At 39.8% G+C, this 17,303-nt stretch overlaps 1 protein-coding gene across 1 annotated transcript in view; it reads right to left on the bottom strand.

Annotated features, from left to right (window-relative positions):
- Sur (Sulfonylurea receptor) overlaps window positions 1–11,656 on the bottom strand; it is a gene marked incomplete at its 5' end in the record, with an annotated part of 143,622 nt that extends 131,966 nt beyond the window's left edge. The window contains one exon of the mRNA XM_067157409.2: window positions 11,531–11,656. Coding sequence (XP_067013510.2) covers window positions 11,531–11,656 — 126 coding nt within the window. The remainder of the gene's footprint in view (window positions 1–11,530) is intronic.
- Window positions 11,657–17,303: the final 5,647 nt, after the last annotated feature.

The following is a 17,303-nucleotide window of genomic DNA, read 5'->3' as shown; positions in this document are numbered from 1 at the left end:
ATAAATAAATAAATAAATAAATAAATAAATAAATAAATAAATGAATAGGTTTTAAAATCTGTTACAGTACTATCCAAGCACATCGTAAGAGACAACTCAACTGGGCGGTTGATTTTCCTTTGCCAGCACTGATGGCCTAAAATACAGAGTCTTAGTCTAGGAAGGGCCTATAAGAACAAGCCCTCTCCAACTGGGAAATGTCTAATACTATGTTTTGGTTTATCCTTTGTTTCTAGCAGTAGGCGGCAACGCTTTGTATTTGATACTAGCTGGAATATCCGAGGGTGTTTGGGTACTTTTTTGTCCGTCTTCTATTAGACTGGTAAAGGAATCAACTCTATCTACTTTTGACATGAATATGTCTTATGGCTGGGGGGTCATCCGAACATTTGTATAACAGGACAAAACGGAAATGACGTCATATTAGTCGTTAGTGTAGGCCTTGATCACCAAATATGCTGCGGCTGTGGATTTGTATAAATAGAGTATGTTGATATAGAAAGTGTACCGTCAGTGACGTCACACTAGTGGTTACCGTAGGCCTTGGTCGTCAAAGATGTTCTGTAAAATGATGCAAATAAATCGTTCGATATCAATACCATTTTATACATTTAAATGATCCATGCATATTGTGAATAATAAGTCAGTGTACACTCCATGACTCATCCAGTTGACGGTGCATCGGAAAGACTCGTTAACATCCAGATGTATGCAGAAATCCTCATTAATACAAGCACAAATCACTTGGTGATGACATCACTTTAGACAAAACACAGCTGTACTAGCTGACCTCGTTCATTTCTTAATTGTTGAGACTACGAACTCTTTGGATAGTCAGCAATTTATATGTCTACCAACATGACGCACATGGCATTGGAACAAGAAGGTTGTATCACTAGAACATCGCCTCAAAAGCAAGCCTTTTCTGAACATTTGAAAGGTGTGCAATCGAGTGTTACGGGAAAATATGTTGATTATAACGAGGAAATATGGGATTAAGATACGATACGAGTAATATAATAACCGTCTCCCATAATCTCGGAAACCACAGATTAGAAAGAGGGTACTGTTTATTGTAATCTTTTCTTAATTTTGATACATGCAGTATACAAAAGTTGATATCCTTTAGCATAATTATAAAACACAAATAATTGAAAATAGCGCATCTGTGAGCTTGCATCCGGGAGATAGTGGGTTCGAACCCCACTGTCGGCAGCCCTGAAGATGTTTTTCCGTGGTTTCCCATTTTCACACGAGGCTATACCTTAATTAAGGCCACGGCCGCTTCCTTTCCATTCCTAGCCCTTTCCTCTGCTACCGTCGTCATAAGAACTATCTGTGTCGGTGCGACGTAAAGCAAGTTGTAAAATAATAATAATAATAATAATAATAATAATAATAATAATAATAATAATAATAATAATAAAGCAGTGTCAGGAAAACATCATAAATAGATAATTAAGGAATTGAGCAGAGAAAGATTAGCCTGGAATGAATGTTAGAAACATTATGTTAATAAATGGAACTTTAAAAAGCAAAAACATGAGACTTCTTGGACATAAGCACTAGAGGTCCATCGGGTACTCCGGAAACGTGACCTCCCAAACTGAGGGTCACCACAGTAGTCATCCTCTGTCCCTGCATACCACGTCTAACATTTGCAATTTAAATAGAATATGTCCAACTCCCAGCATGAATATTAGTTCGCACTACTGAAAGAAAAACGAAACACATAGAGATTAACAGAACCACGACGATAACGTCTAGGTTGCCTTAGGCACAATTCTGTTACTGACATGTAAAAAGAAAAAAATCCACAGCCTGTTTCCAGTCATTCGACCGGGTCAGGAATGGAAGAATGAAGCCCCCATCTAGCGGCGAAGATAGGAATTGTGCCGGCTGCCGAAGCCTGTCGCACTCCTCTGGGGCAATGATTAATGAATGACAGATGAAATGAAATGATATTGGAGAGTGTTGCTGGAATGAAAGATGACAGGGAAAACAGGAGTATCCGGAAAAAACCTGTCCCGCCTCTGCTTTGTTCAGCACAAATCTCGCATGTTGTGACCGAGATTTGAACCACGGATCCCAGCGGTGAGAGGCCGGTGCGCTATAACTGGCATGTATCACTTCTTTTATTTTATTATGGAATTAGCGGTAGGTTATTACAGACAATTAAAGGTATTTATGTTGACAATCAGGCTGCAATGAGAGCTGATGGTAGAATAAGTTCCTGATTCAAATTACATACAGGGATTAGCCAACGATTATTTTGAAACCTGTACAACTTACAAGACACTTCCAGATTGTTTTTTTTTCTTACTATTTGCTTTACGTCGCACCGACATAGATAGGTCTTACGGCGACGATGGGACAGGAAAGGTCTAGGAGTGGGAAGGAATCCTTTTTTTTTTTTTGCTAGTTGCTTTACGTCGCACCGACATAGATAGGTCTTATGGCGACGATGGGACAGGAAAGGTCTAGGAGTGGGAAGGAAGCGGCCGTGGCCTTAGTTAAGGTACAGCCCCAGCATTTGCCTGGTGTGATAATGGGGAAACCACGGAAAACCATTTTCAGGGCTGCCGACAGGAGGTTCGAACCTCCTATCTCCCGGATGCAAGCTCACAGTCGCGCGCCCCTAACCGCATGGCCATCTCGGCCAGTTGTAATTATTAAAATCAGTCAAAGGCATTTATGACGACAATTGGGCTGCAATGAGAATTGATGGTAGTTGAAGGTACTTACATGGGTTGGATAAGGCTGTAATCGTTCACCTTTGTTGTTCATAGTTTCCTTCTTCTGGAGTTCTTGCTGCTCCTTTTTATTCAAAATAAAGAGACGCTGAAGCGTACAATCCTTCCCGTTTTATTACTGATTTTGGCCTTGTAGGATATTGCCCGTTTGTTACACCTATTTAGTCTTGGCTTGTAGGTCAGATCTAATTGTCTGGCTCTTGCCTTGTTTGTCTCTTTTTCCAGTCCGTTGGGTTGGATCCATTCATCCTAATATTTGGACTTCTCTGTCCTTTTAATGTTGCCATATTTTATCTCCATATACCTCTCACCGTGTTGCTAGTACTCCATATATTCCGGCTTCTTGTAAGATACAACAAGACCCGCAGAGCTACTCCTGTACGAATCACGTCTACGACCGTTGCATCGGGGAGATAGTGGATTCGGCAGCCCTGAAGGTGCTTTTCCGTGTGGTTTTCCCATTTTCACACCAGGAAAACGCTGGGGTTGTACCTTAATTAAGGCCACGGTCTTTTCCTTCCCACACTTCTGCCTTTCCTATCCTACCGTCGCCATAAGACCTGTCCGTGTCGGCGGTAGCGGCGATTGGGGAGGAGAAAACATTACATTTTTATTCCATTTTAACCGGCTGAAACTAGGGATTATTAAACAACAATTTGTACAAGCCCTATTGTCTTATCAGCTAATTGTCTCCATTATTTTCTTTACACAATTATTAGCGGAAATGCGCACAAAATGCCGTTCACGCGGCTAAACGATTTGTATAGCGGAGACTTTGCATGTGCTGTGAGAGGAAGGGTAGCAGGGTCATGGACACTGAGGTATGATTCACCCGCTTGCCGTACGCATTCGTCAGTCTCTTTAGTGTCTGTTGGTTTCTTAGCGTGTAGTCAAATACTAAAAATCACGTCGTACTTCTATTTAATTGTAATACATATGTAATGTTGTTCCATTTCTGAAGGTTTTATTGTATGGTATTGGATCAAAATCTTTAAAAAAATGTAAAAAAATTACGGCACTTTAGTTGTTAAACTGTCAACCTTTACCTCACTGCCGAAATTTATTCAGAGAGCAGCAAAAAACTTACCATTTTGTAGGTTTTTTTTTTCTTTTCAGTTTTGGTGTATCTCCCCCTCCCCTTCCTTCTGCTATATCGCGCAAACCCGGGTACTGTCTATCGTCTATATTCCCTCCCCCCCCCCCCCCGCATTTTTAAGACGACACTCTGGACATATTTTTTTTTACATAATGTATTAATTTTCACGAAACTTTGTGGGAATTTCACGAACATTTCATTTACAATTAATAGTTTTCCCAACATAGTTTTTTGAAATTTTAATTCCATTTTTTTCATGAAATTTAATTAGCATGTTAATGTTAATTCGTACTTATGTAAGAAAATACTTCTTTTAAGCCGGCCCCGTGGTGTAGGGGTAGCGTGCCTGCCTCTTACCCGGAGGCTCCGGGTTCGATTCCCGGCCATGACAGGGATTTTTACCTCGACCTGAGGGCTGGTTCGAGGTTCACTCAGCCTACGTGATTAGAATTGAGGAGCTATCTGACGGTGAGATAGCGGCCCCGGTCTAAAAAGCCAAGAATAACGGCCGAGAGGATTCGTCGTGCTGACCACACGACACCTCGTAATCTGCAGGCCTTCGGGCTGAGCAGCGGTCACTTGGTAGGCCAAGGTCCTTCAAGGGCTGTAGTGCCATGGGATTTGTTTTGGTTTGTTTAATACTTCTTTTAAAAGCACTACGTATCGATTTTTCTGTACACAATTTATATAAGGAGATATTTCGTACTAAAGTTTGTGTAATTTTTACGTTCTAAAATTTTGGACTTAAAAGTCGCTACTACTTGAAAAAAATTCTGCAATCAAAAATTCCATAATCAGGTTTCTTAATATAGCTGTGATACCTATACCATACAAATGTTACACTTGGCAGAAAATTATGGGAGAAAAATGGGATTTAAATGTAAAATTATAATTGGCAAACAAAGTATTATTACAGTGATACATTGTTTGAGTTCAGCGGAATAACATCGTGACAAGAAAAAAAGAAAATCAATCCTTTCAATTTCAGTCATTAAAAATAAATCACCCAAATAACCGAATTATCGATTTTTATCCCCGGAGTGTCGCCTTAATTCCCATTCGCTGCTAATGTGTGTCGGTGCGACGTTAAGTCAACAACGCTTTCTCACTCAATCTCTCAAACAACCGGTTGATTAGTCAATGTTATTCCAGTCACTCATTCCCCCACAGCAGTTTTATGTATGTACATCTTGTCTACGACTTGCATATATTCTCAGTAACACTACAAGAACTCAACACGCGGCTTTAATATTTACGACTAGTACAAGCAAGAAAGTTTGTTTTGAGATTACTGTTTTGCCAAGGCGGTGCTCTGCATTTCTTTGAAGACTTGTCACTGTTTTATAGTCATGCCTCGGGCAGAATTCCCGGCTTGACTCATTGTCGAGGCCAGTTCCAGGAAGGATACAACATAAACAGAAACACCAAGCCTGCACAGATCTTCAAGGTCAAGGCTGAGCCACGTTGAGCTGCAGACGGTGTGCGGAATGTTGATAAGAGTTTAATGCTTTGTCGGTAATAATAATAATAATAATAATAATAATAATAATAATAATAATAATAATAATAATAATAATAAATATAGAATGTTCACAACCGCATTGTAATCGAAATTGAAGACATGTTAAATACAAAACAAAAATGGCCAAGCGGACACCACTGGGATCCGAACCCAAAACCTCTCTGTAGCTTAGATCCTTTCCTACAGAACAAATATGACCTAGGCTACCATAGTTCAGTGGTAGAGCAACCGACGCGAAATCGGGAGATAGACAAAGCAGACGACACGGACATAATTTTAACTCAGTTTGGGAACATCCATCGCGTTCATAAATGTAATTATGAAAATTAAAATCCACAGCCTGTTTCCAGTCATTCAATCGGGTCAGGAATGGAATGAAGCTCCCATCTAGCGGCGAGGCTAGGAATTGCGCCGGCTGCCGAAGCCTGTCGCACTCGTCTAGAGTGATGGTTAATGACTGACAGATGTAATGATATTGGAAAGTGTTGTTGGAGTGAAAGATGACAGGGAAAAGCGGAGTACCTGAAGAAAAACCTGTCCCGCCTCCGCTTTGTCCAGTACAAATCTAGCATGGAGTGACGGAACCCAGCAGCGAGAGGCCGGTGCGCTGCCCTCTGATGCATGGAGGCTGTATCATAGTGATAAAGTGTTTCATAGGGAGAAATTCTCACTACCTTATGGAAATGAAAAGGAGGCATTTAAAAGAGAGAGTGAGGAGGGAAGAGATGGTCTTTAGACTAGCAATGACACCTACAAGTCCAAGTCCATCTGCATTCGAGCCAAATTAAGATTTTACTGGACAGTAGAAACACCGACAAGGGTGGCAGACTCATGATGATGATGATGATGATGATGATGATGATGATGATCATGATGATGATGATGATATTTGTTGTTTAAAGGGGCCTAACAGCTAGGTCATCGGCCTTAATGGTACAAGGTGAACGAAACGAAAATTAAAACTTCAAAATATATCCACTGACTAGAATCTACTGTAAAACGAATGATGATGAAGCAGCTATTGTGAAGCAAAACAATCAGTGGATTCAATTCACATCGCCTTCATCACTAGGATGATACTCATCTAAAAGGGTCCAAAATCCGGGTCAAAGGCCCCTCATAATGGTACCAATCACTGGTAAAGCAGAACGTAGACTCATGGTGTACCTCGCATGGTGGTACCATATAGACCCATGGCGTTCCTCACATAGAGGGACATATCATGGGCGCTAGCCAAACCTGCGGTGTTGCTCAATAATAATAATAATAATAATAATAATAATAATAATAATAATAATAATAATAATAATAATAATAATAATGTTGGCTGAACGGTCAGCGTACTAGCCTTCGGTTCAGAGGGTCCCGGGTTCGATTCCAGGCTGGGTCGGGGATTTTAACCTTAATTGGTTAATTCCAATGGCACGGGGGCTGGGTGTATGTGTGGTCTTCATCATCATTTCATCCTCATCAAGACGCGCAGGTCGCCTACGGGAGTCAAATAGAAAGAACTGCACCTGGCGAGCCGAACCCGTCCTGGGATATCCCGGCACTAAAAGCCATACGACATTTCATTTAATAATAATAATAATAATAATAATAATAATAATAATAATAATAATAATAATGGCGTGCGGCCTAAGGAGAGGCCTGGTGCAGGTCTTTCGATTTGACTCCCGTAAGTGACCTGCGCGTCGTGATGAGGATGAAATGATGATGACGACAGCACATACACCCAGTCCCCATGCCAGGGGAATTAACCAATTATGGTTAAAATTCCCGACCCTGCCGGGAATCGAACCCGAGACCCCGGTGGCCAACCATTTAGCCCAGACCCGTGGTGTTCCTCACTTAATGGCACTGCTCCTACTAGTTGCAAGTGACGTCGACCCATGGTATTCCGCACGTGAAATGAAAATCCACAGCCTGGTCATTCAACCGGGTCAGGAATGGAATGAATGAAGCCCCATCTAGCGGCGAGGATAGGAATTGTGCCAGCTACCGAAGCCTGTCGCACTTCTCTGGAGCAATGATTAATGAATGACAGATGAAATGAAATGACAGTGGAGAGTGTTGCTGGAATGAAAGATGACGGGGAAAACCGGAGTACCCGTCTCGCCTCCGCTTTGTCCAGCACAAATCTCACATGGAGTGGGCGGAATTTGAACCACGGAACCAGCGGTGAGAGGCTGGCGCGCTGCCGCCTGAGCCACGGAGGCTTTATTCCGCACGTAATGCTACTAATTATAAGTATCTGATGGTTCTAATTTCATCATCCCTTGGTCGCCCCTTTTAGACGCCTCTTACACAGGCAGGGGATTCCGTGGGTGTATTTCTCGTCTGCGTCCCCCACCCACAGGGGAAAACTCAGTCCTTGAAGAAAGAAGAAGAAGATTCCTTCGAAATAATCTTGGGTCCAAAGAAATCGCAAATCTTGCCAAGATACTTTCTTGTTGAGATCCAACCAGGATCTCTATAAAACCATCGAATAAATTACGACGACGCTGAGGAAAAGAAAACTTATGGGTGGGTACATTAGAAGGATGAATTGCAACCACCCGGTATTTCATCAGCTGGGACTTTCCCTCTTTATCTGGAAGTTCTTTTTCACCTATTGTGTTTTCTTTACTTGTTTGGCAAGAGGTGACCCTATTCGCACACGACCCAATGACGCACGAGTAGGAACTTCCTTCTAGGAAATTTTGGGGCTGTCAACAGTACGTATTGTACTGTATAGCCCAGGAATGTCGGGATATGCTCTACTAGTTGAGTCAAAACTAATGCGGTCCACCTCATTTTGTGCTGCCCAAATGACTCACAAGACATCAGTCTGTGATTTAATCATGAAGTATGCCAGGGAATTCTAACCCTCCCTCCTTCGTAAATCACAAGTAAACCTACGTAGCTGCCACTCTCCGATTTTAACTAAACTTTATGTATCGTTAGAGTAAGTGGCTGTGCTTCGTATAACATTAATGACCGGGTGCACCATTCTCTTACGGTGGTATTGTCATTATTTCACTATTGCTAATCCTTGCTTTCGAAACCGCGCTCGTTTTTCTCGTTGTTATTCCCCTCGGAACATTCAAAGTAGTGTTTTGAAGGCAGTGATGAGTTCAACAGTCACTTCTCTTTAATTTATCCAGAAGGCAGTGGTGATTTCTACAGTCACTTCTCTTTAATTTATCCAGAAGGCAGTGACGAGTTCGACAGTCGCTTGTCTTTAATTTATCCAGAAGGCAGTGACGAGTTCGACAGTCGCTTGTCTTTAATTTATCCAGAAGGCAGTGACGAGTTCGACAGTCGCTTGTCTTTAATTTATCCAGAAGGCAGTGGTGATTTCTACAGTCACTTCTCTTTAATTTATCCAGAAGGCAGTGACGAGCTCGACAGTCGCTTGTCTTTAATTTATCCAGAAGGCAGTGATGATTTCTACAGTCACTTCTCTTTAATTTATCCAGAAGGCAGTGACGAGTGCGACAGTCGCTTCTCTTTAATTTATCCAGAAGGCAGTGATGATTTCTACAGTCACTTCTCTTTAATTTATCCAGAAGGCAGTGACGAGTTTGACAGTAACTTGTCTTTAATTTATCCAGAAGGCAGTGATGATTTCTACAGTCACTTCTCTTTAACTTATCCAGAAGGCAGTGATGATTTCTACAGTCACTTCTCTTTAATTTATCCAGAAGGCAGTGGTGATTTCTACAGTCACTTCTCTTTAATTTATCCAGAAGGCAGTGACGAGTTCGACAGTCGCTTGTCTTTAATTTATCCAGAAGGCAGTGACGAGTTCGACAGTGGCTTGTCTTTAATTTATCCAGAAGGCAGTGATGATTTCTACAGTCACTTCTCTTTAATTTATCCAGAAGGCAGTGATGATTTCTACAGTCACTTGTCTTTAATTTATCCAGAAGGCAGTGACGAGTTCGACAGTCGCTTTTCTTTAATTTATCCAGAAGGCAGTGACGAGTTCGACAGTCGCTTGTCTTTAATTTATTCAGAAGGCAGTGATGATTTTTACAGTCGCTTGTCTTTAATTTATCCAGAAGGCAGTTTTCATCATACAATATCCTGTAAATTTCAGTTCTTTGGGATTACCAGGGTGTTCACATGCTCGGATGAACTTCAAGACGAGACGTCCCTGGTAAATATAGGTTAATAAATACATCTCATAAAACTAAGTTTTCCTTTACGTGTATTATGATTTTGCTCACTTCATTTCTAATGATTAAATTCCACAATTCTTTGAATATTATGGTTGCTACATTTTACTGCTTTCTGCGGGTTTTGGGAGAGCTATCTATCACCCAGCCACGCTAGAACATTTCAATTATGGCTCAGTTGACCGCGCTTGAAGTAGACGACTATTTCTGAATGTTTTCATTCCTCCCCTGAAGAGGGAGGCGGGCCAGCTAGACGATGACAGCGTCTCTCAGGCCAGGAGATTTGTTTCTGAGAAGGAAAGTGCGGAGAAGGTCTATACTAGAAACTGTCCCTGCACTCGCCTTAGTGCAGGAGAATGGAAACCACGGAAAATCATTCTCAGGACACTCGAAGGTGAGGACCAGCCTCTCTCCGTCTCCCGAATACAGAGGCGTAGAGCCACGGCCAGCTCTCATAGTGGTGGTGATTTTTAAAAGAGAAAGTACAATTAGGGAACCAACCTCTCTGAACAAATTAAGTGGAAATAAATTTAAAATAAAATGAAGGAATTTCGAAATGAATTACAAAATAAAACAAAACATATTGTATTAAGCCAAAAAGGTTACAAATAAATCGAAAGCCAATGTATGTTCCCTCAGTAAGGAACACTTGCAATTTACACACCCTTGATTAATCCACTCTCACACACAAAGCGGACGACGAGATCAGCTGTTGGCAAGTCTTCGCCTAGTATGCGTTCGAGTGTCTCCTGCAGGTCTTAGGCCAGATAGATAGGCGCACTCTGTGTGAGGATGTGGGCCACGGTGAAGTCGGCACCACAAGAACATACACTGGGGGGGGGGGGGGGAGGGGGTAAACCGTCTTTAGTAGATAAGAGTTCATAGATCGTCCGCGACCTATCTTCAGCCTATACAATACTATGGCCTCTCACCGAGAAGGCCGGAAAGAGGACCTGCACACGGTAGTTGTCCTCTTAATTGCTCTCAGTTTTTTGGCGAACATTGTTCGAACTTGAGACGGGTAAGGAAGACGAAAAAACATGTGCCTTGCTGCATATGCAACCATGATCACAAATGAGTGCAGCGTGTAAGCTAAAATGCCCGACTTTGCTGCAGTTCGTTTGACAGGGTAAGTTCGAAGCGAAGTTTGCTGATGACCTTGCTTGCTTTACTGACGTTGCAAACAATGTGGTTCATCCAGATATGAGTACCCCCCCTTTTTTTTACAAAGAGCAAAAACCGGGAATTCGGAGGCATAAAAGGGTAACGGAATGGTTGCGTTAACCAGGAGTTCTGAGCTGAAGTTTACATTTAACTGTATGTGTTATAATGACTTATTAATTTGCACAGTTTATATAAAATGTCTTTGGTATGGCTAGTAGTGAAATATATGGCTTATGCATTAATAATGAGTATTTAGTGTACAGAGCAATAAAGTTCGCTAGACAGGAGGATTACACGTGGCAGCACGTGGACTTCATCAACCATTTCTCCGACAGGAGTGATATTTACTACGTTATTTCGAGTTTTTTCTTACATACGAGGCAGGCGCAGTGCAGTATAGAGTAGAAAAAAGTGTGTGAGGTTAACTATTTACAGTTTCATACCTAGTCATGAGTCCACCATTGAGGCAAAAGCGTAATGTTTAGAGAAATGAGGTTGCGAGACAAACTTAGCAGAATACGGCTAAACAAGGACGGAGGGAGGCGAGCACTTCTACCTGTGACTGAGATAGCGCGTGAAGAAGCGAGAACGAAGGGACAAAGTCGAACGAATACAGCTCGCCTCGCCTCTGAGGAGCACCGAACACAGAGCGTGTTTCGCATGACACTAATAGCTAGCCACTCCGATTCCCAGGGTGTCAAGCTGGTTCGATGTAGCTGAGAAAAAATATCTTGTGGGCTGACACCCGCTCTGTATCCGCCGAACATAGAATATCCCCATTGTGTCAATTAAAACAGTGTTCAATTATATTGAGGCTTATAATTTGTCTTACCTTTGTACACAGCGACGCTGCCTCTACGATGGCTAATAGCACTTGCAGTCCGGCTGAGAGTACGGCAGTGGGAAGTCTCACGTGTTTGATGGTGAGCCCAACAATTAGCAGGTGTTTGATGCGGACTGATCTCGCACCTGCCGAGAGGATCCACAGTGTTGCTCCTAGCCATCGGGGTCGGCAAGGTGGGAGTATCATGGCGAGGAATACCACGAGTAGTGATATTCCGGGGGCGGTAGTGACATGGAGTGGGCCCCACGCCAGCACCCCTTCTCCCAACTCGGTGCCATGGACCAAGGCTAGTAAAAGCAGTAGGAGCGAACGGGTGGCAGAACTCCTGAAACAAATCGGAACATAAACAGCGTAAGCAACATAAGTGCACAACAACAAATCCATCTACTCACAAGGTGTACGAAAGGTGTCCTATAAGCACAGACGGGATCAAGGCAATTAAGCTATGAAATGACGTATGGCTTTTAGTGCCGGGAGTGTCCGAGGACATGTTCGGCTCGCCAGGTACAGGCCTTTGGACTTGACGCCGGTAGGCGACCTGCGCGCCGTGATGAAAATAAAATGATGACGAAGACGACATATACACCCAGATCCCGTGCCAGCGAAATTAACCAAAGCTAGTTAAAATTCCCAACCCTGCCTGGAATCGAACCTGGGGCCCCTGTGACCAAAGGCCAGCACGCTAAGCATTTAGCCATGCAGTCGGACATTAAGATAAGAATCCTCTAACATCCAGAGCCAACTGCAGAAAGCAAAGCAATGTAGTTTTGGAATCATAATTTATCACATAGAAGTGTCCGCGGTCGTTTCTGGACTTCGAAGAAGCATTCGACCAGTTCCCACACAAACTGACCTGGAATTCACTTCGTTGCTATGGTGTCTCCGAGGATGCGTTTCCTCGGTAAAAGTCCTTTAAAACAATACCATCAAATCTGTCCGCTGCTTTGCAGGTGTCACTCAGCTGTTTAGCATTCAAATGGGCGTCCCTCAAGGTTCAGATTTATCACCGTTGGTGTTCATTTTCTACATGGTCTATGTGACTGAAGATATACACGCCCATCAGCCATCGTCAATATTTAATGCTGATGATATGCCGGCTAGTGGCTCCAAAAACAGATTTGAACAAAATGTCAACCAGTGGAAAGAAAGGCTAGAAACATTCATACAGCGGCTTAAACGATTTAGGACTCAATATTTGACATTTGGCACCCAGACAGATGGCAAAATTCTGGCCAATAGAGTTCCTCTTGCGAATTCCTGCGAATTCAGATATCTTGGTTCTCGCCTCTCAGCACACTGCACGATGTTCAAGCTCAAGTGAACGCTGCCTGGCTCAAATGGTGGCAGGTCACACGCGTCCTCTATAACAGGATACCTTTGCGTCTGAAGTAAAATGTTCGTCCAGTAGTTCTTAATGGGGTAGAGTGTTGGCTCTCGACTACAAGACACGAGCAGATTCTTAATGCCACAGAAATGAAAATGCTAAGATGTTTACTGGCAGTCACAAATCAAGAATCAAGACATCAAAGGCACTCCGATACAGGACAAGATACGAGAGGAAAGGCTTCGCTTGTATGAGCACGTACCCCATGGTGATCGAACATCCATTGCGCAAGAAATTCTCGCACTTAACCCTGATGGATGGAGATACAGAGGAAACCAAGAAAACACTGAATGGAGTGTGTACCATATAGTTCTTGGATATTTCCTGGTTGACGATCGGCACTCTTCTGAAGCCTAGGTGGTCGGCTTTGTTTACATTCCTTGTCCACGAAGTGTCAGGATTTACCCAACTTGAGACACAGCGTTGTCAGCTCTCCGTCTTAGCCACTGAGACTGGACAGAACTACGTCTAGCTGGGCAACACCGGAGATCTGAGAAGCCAGCCGCCTCCAGGACCGGCACTCTTCTGAAGTACTCCGCGTGGATTGTCATCTGGCAAAGCAAGCATACTACTGGTCACAACAGAGGCGGTTGTAGACAGGACAGTAATAAATCTGGTAACTGTCGCTGGTAGTTAATGATAAAACTGAGACAAGTATACGTGAGGATGTAGGGGCGGTAAAGGCGCACTCTGTTCAAATGTGAGGACGCGGGTTCGATTCCCTGTCAGGAAGTTGAAAATTTTAAATAGGAGATATCCACTTCCGGAGGTGCATATGGTCCTGAGTTTCATCCAGCCTACCCCAAAAATGAGTACCAGGTTAATTCCTGGGGGTAAAGATGGCCGGGCATAAAGCTAACCACCCTAACCCACCAGAGCCGAGGTTACGGATAGTGGACGCCTTTGCCTGTACGGAGATGACTTTGCTTTTAATACGTGAGGATATGCAGCATGTAGGCTTACGGTTTGCTGCCGCTGTAAACCGGACTAATTGAAGGCCCGTTGTATACTGGCGGACCTCGTACCTTGACGGGGTTTCACCGAGATACCCAGTACTGGGAAGAAACGATAGACTATGCTACCCATGTTCCTCGCGCTGGGGAAGTACTGCAATGTACGTAACGGCATGGCTGACTCCAAGTTTTATCCTATAGTCCCACGCGGTTAGGGGCACTAATCTGTGAGCGTGTTACACACATTCAGCAGCACTGAAGATAGTCGACCGTGGTTTCTCACTTTCGCATCAGGCAAATGCTGGGGGATATTCCTTAATATTGGTTTTACGTCACACCAACCATTTTTATTGTTTTCGGAGAGGCCGAGGTACCGGTATTTTGTCCCGCGTGACCTCCCTGAACCATTATTATTATTATTATTATTATTATTATTATTATTATTATTATTATTATTATTATTATTATTATTTTATTTTATTATTATTTTATTTTAACGATGATGTTTAGAGTACTACCTGAAAGTCAGCCACTGTATATTTCTTCTAAATTCACCTTTTTATCATCACTTCACAACTTAAATACACGTTCCAGACCCTCACTTTCTATTCCAGTGCACCGCACAAATAAAATTAATAGATCGTTTGTAGAGACCGGCGCCAGATTATTGAATTCCCTTCCAGCTCAGGTGAGAGAAACTAGCTCTTTAGCAAGATTTAAGGGCACCTGCCGAGACTACTTGCCGAGGACAGCTAACTGAATGGCTGAAGTATGAATGTGTGCGCGCCTGAGGATTAATCATTATTAAGAGTTTTTACTATTAATTAGTTTTATTATTAACTTAGTAATGTATTTAAATGTGTTCTCAATTCTATTAATTTTTTGTTTGGTTTTAACTATTTTAAATATCTCAGTATTTTATTTATGATTTTGATTAGTATGTGGTTAAGTGGAAGAGAGGGCCTCGAGCCCTAACTTTCCAAATAAATAAATAAATAAATAAATAAATAAATAAATAAATAAATAAATAAATAAATAAATAAATAAATAAATAAATAAATAAATAAATAAATAAATAAATAAATAAATAAATAAATAAATAAATAAATAAATAAATAAATAAATAAATAAATAAATAAATAAATAAATAAATAAATAAATAAATAAATAAATAAATAAATAAATAAATAAATAAATAAATAAATAAATAAATAAATAAATAAATAAATAAATAAATAAATAAATAAATAAATAAATAAATAAATAAATAAATAAATAAATAAATAAATAAATAAATAAATAAATAAATAAATAAATAAATAAATAAATAAATAAATAAATAAATAAATAAATAAATAAATAAATAAATAAATAAATAAATAAATAAATAAATAAATAAATAAATAAATAAATAAATAAATAAATAAATAAATAAATAAATAAATAAATAAATAAATAAATAAATAAATAAATAAATAAATAAATAAATAAATAAATAAATAAATAAATAAATAAATAAATAAATAAATAAATAAATAAATAAATAAATAAATAAATAAATAAATAAATAAATAAATAAATAAATAAATAAATAAATAAATAAATAAATAAATAAATAAATAAATAAATAAATAAATAAATAAATAAATAAATAAATAAATAAATAAATAAATAAATAAATAAATAAATAAATAAATAAATAAATAAATAAATAAATAAATAAATAAATAAATAAATAAATAAATAAATAAATAAATAAATAAATAAATAAATAAATAAATAAATAAATAAATAAATAAATAAATAAATAAATAAATAAATAAATAAATAAATAAATAAATAAATAAATAAATAAATAAATAAATAAATAAATAAATAAATAAATAAATAAATAAATAAATAAATAAATAAATAAATAAATAAATAAATAAATAAATAAATAAATAAATAAATAAATAAATAAATAAATAAATAAATAAATAAATAAATAAATAAATAAATAAATAAATAAATAAATAAATAAATAAATAAATAAATAAATAAATAAATAAATAAATAAATAAATAAATAAATAAATAAATAAATAAATAAATAAATAAATAAATAAATAAATAAATAAATAAATAAATAAATAAATAAATAAATAAATAAATAAATAAATAAATAAATAAATAAATAAATAAATAAATAAATAAATAAATAAATAAATAAATAAATAAATAAATACCACGTTAAGCAACACAACCACACATTACTGGAAGCTTACTTTGCAGCCCAGGGTCCTGTCTCCCTTCTGCTGTCCACCCGCTGTTCTACAATCGTTACGAAACTCTTCAGCTAATGACATACTCACACGGTTAAAACACGCAAGCAGGTGACTCAGGAGAAGAGAAGAATTAAAGCACAGTGCCGTACGGGAATTCCCCGCAGGTTACCCAGTTCACGAAGCAGGTACCGGCTTTGTGAGGAGGAGAATGGAGAGCTCTTCCGGAAATGAACTCCTAAATGTTTGGCAAGATTCCAAGAGCTCAGCTGTAGAATACCACGTGCTGATTCTTCCCAGCAGACGGCAGAGTTAAGAATGTGAAAGTTAGTGACTATTTGCTGAATACGGGACCAACAAGTACCCAGAGTACCAGCGCGCAACCACTTCACGAGAAACGAATCTAGCACATCCTTTATCTTTCACTCTCCGATGTTGTTAAACTTTCGCGCAGTCAAATCTTCATCAGCACAATCTACATCGAAATTCGTTGCAATGGGCTTTACTTTTCGAAAGTTTTAATTTTTTAACACCAGTTAAAAGCCAGCATTCAGCGAAACGTTCTTGTAGTGTCGTCGCCCAGTGACCGGTATCATAATGTTAGGTGCACAGGTTCGAGTCGCTAACAAGTTTTTTTAATACATTCATACTTATAAATTTATTATAGACTTTGTCTGCGCTGTCCAGGGCTGCAGGTTACGAGGTCTCGTGTGGTCGACACGACGAAACCTCTCGGCCAGGAACTGAACCCAAGGCCTCCGGGCAAGAGACAGAGACACCACGGGGCTGGTTCAACACCTCTTTCATGCACAGTATATCTGGAGTCTATCGTTAGCGGTTCAGGCAACTTAAAGAGCGAAAAGCACTCGGATGGCCGGTTTTTCCGACTTCCTTTTAACTAGAATCGCCATTCCTCAGCTACCGTTTATCGTAGGTTAATGAAAATCGCATCAAAATCTGTTTGGTGGTTTTTGGTAATTTCACGAACATTGACAGACACCTACCGGTAACTTTGTTTAATAAATAAAATAATACTCGTATGGCCTCAGCTACCGTGTGCAGCCATTTCGATTTGACGCCATCTGGCTGTCTGCTCGTCAATTACGACGTTCCGTTTTACTCTAGGCCTACTAGATGGCAGACAGAGTAAACCGGATCTCT

The sequence above is a fragment of the Anabrus simplex genome, chromosome 13, assembly GCF_040414725.1.
Source record: "Anabrus simplex isolate iqAnaSimp1 chromosome 13, ASM4041472v1, whole genome shotgun sequence".
NCBI classification, from domain to species: Eukaryota; Metazoa; Arthropoda; class Insecta; order Orthoptera; family Tettigoniidae; genus Anabrus; species Anabrus simplex.
This window is presented reverse-complemented; position numbering and strand designations above follow the sequence as displayed.